We start from the raw sequence: 5,879 nt of genomic DNA, 5'->3' as shown, positions 1-5,879 counted from the left end.
ATCAGTGATCTCATTGGTTGGCACATTCTTGAGCACACTGATGGTCGCGTAGACCTCTGACCATAACTTGCACATATCCATATTTCTTAAATCAGTGGCATCAAAATCATCCATTAACTCACCATGTAGACCATAAAGAGGGATCTTGTGTGCATTCTTGGTTCACCGCATAAGAATGTACTTATCAGGCAAAGTGTGTACTTGTTTCCCAGAGTAAACCCAGATAATGTGTCTACAAATAATACCCTTCATGTTGAACAACTTGCAAGAACATTCAACATCATTGGTAGTAGAATTTAGACGACTTGATAAGTCTTCTGCATTCTAGCATCAGCTATACCAATCACCTCTATACCGTTGGCAGGTTGTGTGAAGCCACCAACACTAAGGGAACAAATAGAAGCAGAAGCTTCTAATTGAAAATCTGCGAAAGCAGAATGTGTATAAACCTTGGAAGCATGAGCTTCCAACTTAAGAGAAGTTGATAATTGTGGAAGAGTACAATCATCGTCTCTATCAAGTTGCTTTTGAGTATGGCGTTGTACATCAATGGCGCTTTGAAACCGCATCAAGAATTTAACAAGTGTACCATGTGCATTTTCAAAACGCTTGAAAAAATTATTCTGACTCTTAGAACGTTGAGTTGTTCTTAATAGACAACCCATAGGAACATCACGAAAAAAAAGTTGGGATCCATTTTCTCCTTTTTCTAAACATGGTTGACAACCAGGAATTACCTTCAAGATTATACTCATTAACCAACTGAGACCACTTTTCTTCAAATTCCAGAGGTTCTAACTCAGCATCCCAAATAATAGCTTTCAAACGGCTGACAAAATCAGTCTCTTTCGATATTGCAGGCCCAACCTTATCAGTAAGCTTTTGCATGATATGCCACATGTAATATCTGCGCCTAGCATGTTTGAAGACAGCACACAAACCCTTCTTTATTCTAGCACATTGATCATTTATTATAAAGTGTGGTTCTCTCTGACCCATAGCATCGAGGAAGATTTCAAAGACCCACTTGAACGAATCTTCATCCTCGTGAAATAGCAAGGCAGCAGCAAAAGTAACTGACCTTTTGTGGTGGTCTACCCCAGTAAAAAGAGTAAACCATACAATACTTATTCGTACTGTAAGTTGGATCATAAGTGATGTAATCACCAAACAAAGCATAGTTTCTACGAGACTCTGCATCACACCAAAATGCACGAACCAAACATTTCCCAGAATCCACCTCATATGCAAAGTAAAAACCTTCACTGGTATCACGTTTATCCTCGAAATGGTTAACAAATAGTTGAGCATCACGGTCTCCTATGAAACATTTGATATCCCTTCCAAAATTCTTAAAATCAACCAGTTGAGCTCCAACATTCTCATAGCCATCTACATATTCCTTGACATTTCTAAATGCCGTTGTTGGGCCTTGATTTACCCTTGAATGATCAATAATTGTCTTTTTATGGTAAAGATGGAGGTGCCTGTGTTTTTTTTGAAATTGTTGATTTCTAAGTGAACAAAGATGGTGATTATGCCTCTCACGAAACTGGAAAACAACATACCCATCCCTATTATAGCGAAACTCAATCATAGCAGTACAACCAATCCTAGTTAGTTTAGTGTTCCTAATATCAAATGGCTTGAGAGTTTCCTGCTCCTCTCCACTATCTAAAACAATAGCCTTCCTCTTACGATCTCTAAAACCTTCACGGTTACAAACAACAAATTTATACTGCACATCACCAGAAACAGACCTTTTTTAGGAAGACTTCCTAGGTTCAAAACCACATGCTTCTGCATACACACCATAAAAACTAATAACTTTCTAACGTCCCAAAAAACTGTCCAATATGAGGTTTAAACTCAACTGCAAATTTCCATGTCCACAATTCACTACCACCAGGTGTGGAGTCTAAAAGTAGTTGATGCACACGAGAAGGAACAGAATGTTGTTCAACATGTGGAGTAGAGTTAGATGCATCAGGTGGTTCAATGTGTACAGTAGAAGTAATTGAAGACTCAAGAATATCGTTACTATCCTTAGAGATAATTGCAGACACATGAATATCATTACAGGAAGAAGAAGTTACAGTACTTGTAGGATCTGGCAAGAAAAGTACAATGTAAACAAATAAGAAAAAGTCTAACAGATATGAAGGAAATCAATATCACACAGGTGTCTGAACAATATCACAAATCCAGGAACACAATATCAAATATTCCGTATGTAACGACCACGGTAAAATGAGAATATAAATTAAGTTCAAGGTGGCGGAAACACCCCGGTGTCAGGGTGTTTCCGCCACCTTGAACTTAATTTATATTCTCATTTTACCGTGGTCGTTACAATTGGTATTAGAGAAACCTTGCGACCATGTGGTGATCGGAGGCAGTTATACGCTCCTGGAGGCAGTGGTTATACGCTCCATTGTGATCATACACCTAGCGGAGAGGATTCTGGGTTAGCGGTTATACTCCCAGGCGCAACGAGGACGTTGCGTTCTTCAAGTGGGGGTAATTGTAACACCCCATATTAATTAAAGAGGTCCAGTTATAGGCTTAAATGACTAGTGCTTAAAGGGATTGAAAGTACTACTCATATCAACAAAGTGCACTTTCTTTTATGGTTATCCATGCGAAAGAACTCCAAAGTTAAACGTGCTTGGCTGGGAGTAGTCTTAGAATGGGTGACCTCCTGGGAAGGTTCCCGGGATGCATATGAGTGAGGACAAAATGCTCTATAAAGGACCCATGTTGATCTGTGGGCCATGTACACAACCTGGTGAGCTATCATAAGTAACCGCTCCCGACCCGGTTTGGGTTGGGGTGTTACAATGTAAACAATATCACATATGGTGTTGAAAAAACAATAGCACACAGGTGAATGAACAATGTTACATATCCACATAAACAATATCAAGAATTCTGGAAAACAATATCAAATATTGTGTAAAACAATATCACACTTGCTGTAAGGCACAAAATGAGACGAAATGCATAGCACACCCATCAGCATGTACTAAATTAGACATTTCATATCACACAATCATATTTTGTAAGAATATCAATATGACAACTTTATATAGGTTAAACTAAAACGGATCACATGAAATAAGAATTTAAATGCACATAAAATAGTTTTAGGTACCAAAATTATAAGAACATAAATAAAGACGACTAGTAATTGAGAATATTTAGCAAAAATTTAAAAAACATGTGATTGAAAGCTGAAAGTACAAAATAAAGAGAAATTAACGCTGAAATTAAGAACAATAACGTACCAGACATCAGAATGATGATTGAATACGCGGAGATTACAACAGAAAACCTAGAAATCAAACAAAAACGTACCGAATTTAGGGAAACACAAAATTAAATTGAAAATAACAAATAAAGCAAGATGAAATTGAAAGTATAGAAACGAAAGCAGAAGAAACGGAGTAAGATGAAAACGAATTTGAAACATAGGGACGAAAAACGAAAAATATGTGATTTAAAGCTGAAATTACAAATTAAAGAGAACTTAAAAAGATCAAGTTGAGAGGTCCCAGGTTCGACTACCAGCTGGGGCGATGATCACTTGGCCACTACAGCCCCCGAAGGGGGTGGCTTACATGGTCCATGTGGTGGTGCGGGAATGCATGGGCCCGGGGGGACTCAACCCCCTCGTCATAAAAAAAAAATAAAAAAAAAATAAAAATATCAAGTTAACAACAATAACGTACCTGGGCACACGAATTAATTGGAATAGTATGATAATTGAGAAGAATGAGAAGGAAAAACTGAGATCACGCCTAAATTCTAGGTTTCCCGACCTCAACAATGGAAAAACAATCTACAGTAGAGAGACGTTAGAGGGAGAAGCAGCATAATGAGGAAATAACGGTTTTGGCTGGGAAAAAAAGTTTATATAGTGGCGCATAAAATTACTAATTTGCCCTTATTTGTTTCCGCCCTAAATACCTATGATAGTATTAATCCTCAATCCTCAAATATATAAGTCATACTCACATGATCATATTCCTATATATATATATATATATATATATATATATATATATATATATATATATATATATATATATATATATATATATATATATATATAAGTAGGATCAAATGAGTCCACTTCTCTTAGGTGAGTCCGTAAGTCCAAATCTCACTCCTTAGATCTTAAAAAATAAAAGGCTAAGATTAGAACAAAATAAAAGGGTGAGATATAAAAGAGGACTCATAACCCTAATTTTTCATTTCATCGTCACATAAATCTCTCAACTTCTCTCTCAACTTCTCTCTCAACTTCTCTCTCAACTTCTCATCTCTCTCAAACACAAATCTCTCAACTTCTCTCTACCTGCCCACGACGCCACCACGACAACTCGCCACCACCACCTACGCTGCCGCCGCTATCTCCTACTCTTTTTTCTTTTTTTTTTGTTTCGAAAATCTCACCTGTCGTCCGCCACCGCTGCCTCCCTCTCTCCCGACACAACCACCACCCCGCGCCTCCCTCTGTCTTCATATCCGCGCCCCTGCTTCCCCTTTCTCTTATTTTATTTTATTTTTTATTTTTTTCAGATGTTGTGGTTATGTGGTCGTGGTGGTGTGTTGCCTCCGTCGCCCATCCTCAGCCGCGGATGTAATTTTTTTTTCCAGATCTGGAACCCTAGGGTTTGTGGCGTGTACGTGGTGGTGTGGTCGGGTGGTGGGCGGCGTGAGGGGGAATAAAGGGGGTGGTGGTATACAAAAAAAGTTTCAGATTTTGTTTCATTTTTTTTTTGTGTTTTTTCCCGATTGAAATTGTTTGGACGGGGGATCGATGTCGTGGTGGTGGTTGTGGCTCGGATGTTGTGTGATTGACACGGTGGTGGCGTTCCTGGAAGTGAAGGTGGTAGTTGATGGTGGAGGAGGTGAAAGCGGTGGTGGTTCCTTTAAGCTTAGAAAACATGACTCGTTAAACATTAACGTTTCAAACATTTACCATTAAAGTTTCAATTATAGAGCGTTAAAGTTCCATAAAAATTTTATATATAAAATGACTCGTTAAGCAATAAAGTTACAAACTTATGCCATTAAAGTTTCACTCGTTTGACATTAAAATTCCATTTATACTAAATTAGTGAAATTCCAATATTTAAATTGAAAATGGCCTAAAAGAAATGTAAAGTCACTCGTTACCATTAAAATTTCACTCGTAAAACATTAAAGTTTTACTTAAAAAATGTTGAAATTACATAATTTATTCGAATTATGTTATTACATAAATTCCAATTTTTATATTGGAAAATGACTTGAAAAAATTAAAGGTTCAGTTTTATGCATTAAAGTTTCACTTGTAAAAAATTAAAGTTTAAAACTGTAAAATTACGTAAATTTTAATAACAAATACATTAAAATATAAATTCAAATTTTTATAATTAAAAATGACCTAAACAACTAAAGTTTTACTTTTAACCATTAAAGTTTCACTTGTAAAATATTAAAATTTCATTTTAAAATCAGTGAAATTATATAAAATTTTAGTCACAATTACATTATTACATAAATTCAAATTTTACATTGAAAAATGACGTAAAAAAACTAAAGTTTCGCTTTTAAGCATTAAAATTTCACTCGTAAAACATTAAAGTTTCACTCAAGAAATCAAATTTATAATTAAAATTACATTGTATAACATAAATTTAAATTTTTTTTACAAAATTATTATAAGAGATTAAATTTACAATTATTAAGAATTTAAGTTACACTTACAGATTAAAGTTACAAGTATAAAACACTAAAGTTTCTTTTAAAAAGTTTTAAATCTCAACCATTAATCTTAAGAAGATTAATGGCTTAGATTAGGACTTAAGGACTCACCATTTTAGGTGGAC

General features: G+C 35.7%; 1 protein-coding gene across 1 annotated transcript; it reads right to left on the bottom strand.

Annotated features, from left to right (window-relative positions):
• Positions 1-296: 296 nt before the first annotated feature.
• LOC141627949 (protein FAR1-RELATED SEQUENCE 5-like) lies at positions 297-2,435 on the bottom strand. The gene is made up of 6 exons (XM_074441143.1): positions 2,429-2,435; positions 1,829-2,110; positions 1,569-1,710; positions 1,082-1,487; positions 764-990; positions 297-648 (listed from the first exon to the last, which is right to left on the bottom strand). Exons 1-6 carry the CDS (start codon positions 2,433-2,435, stop codon positions 297-299), a joined length of 1,416 nt encoding a protein of 471 aa, XP_074297244.1.
• Between the last annotated feature and the right edge of the window lie 3,444 nt (positions 2,436-5,879).

This window comes from Silene latifolia, chromosome Y (assembly GCF_048544455.1).
Source record: "Silene latifolia isolate original U9 population chromosome Y, ASM4854445v1, whole genome shotgun sequence".
Classification (NCBI taxonomy): domain Eukaryota; kingdom Viridiplantae; phylum Streptophyta; class Magnoliopsida; order Caryophyllales; family Caryophyllaceae; genus Silene; species Silene latifolia.
Note: the sequence above shows the minus strand (reverse complement) of the source record. Positions and strands in the feature narration are given on the sequence as shown.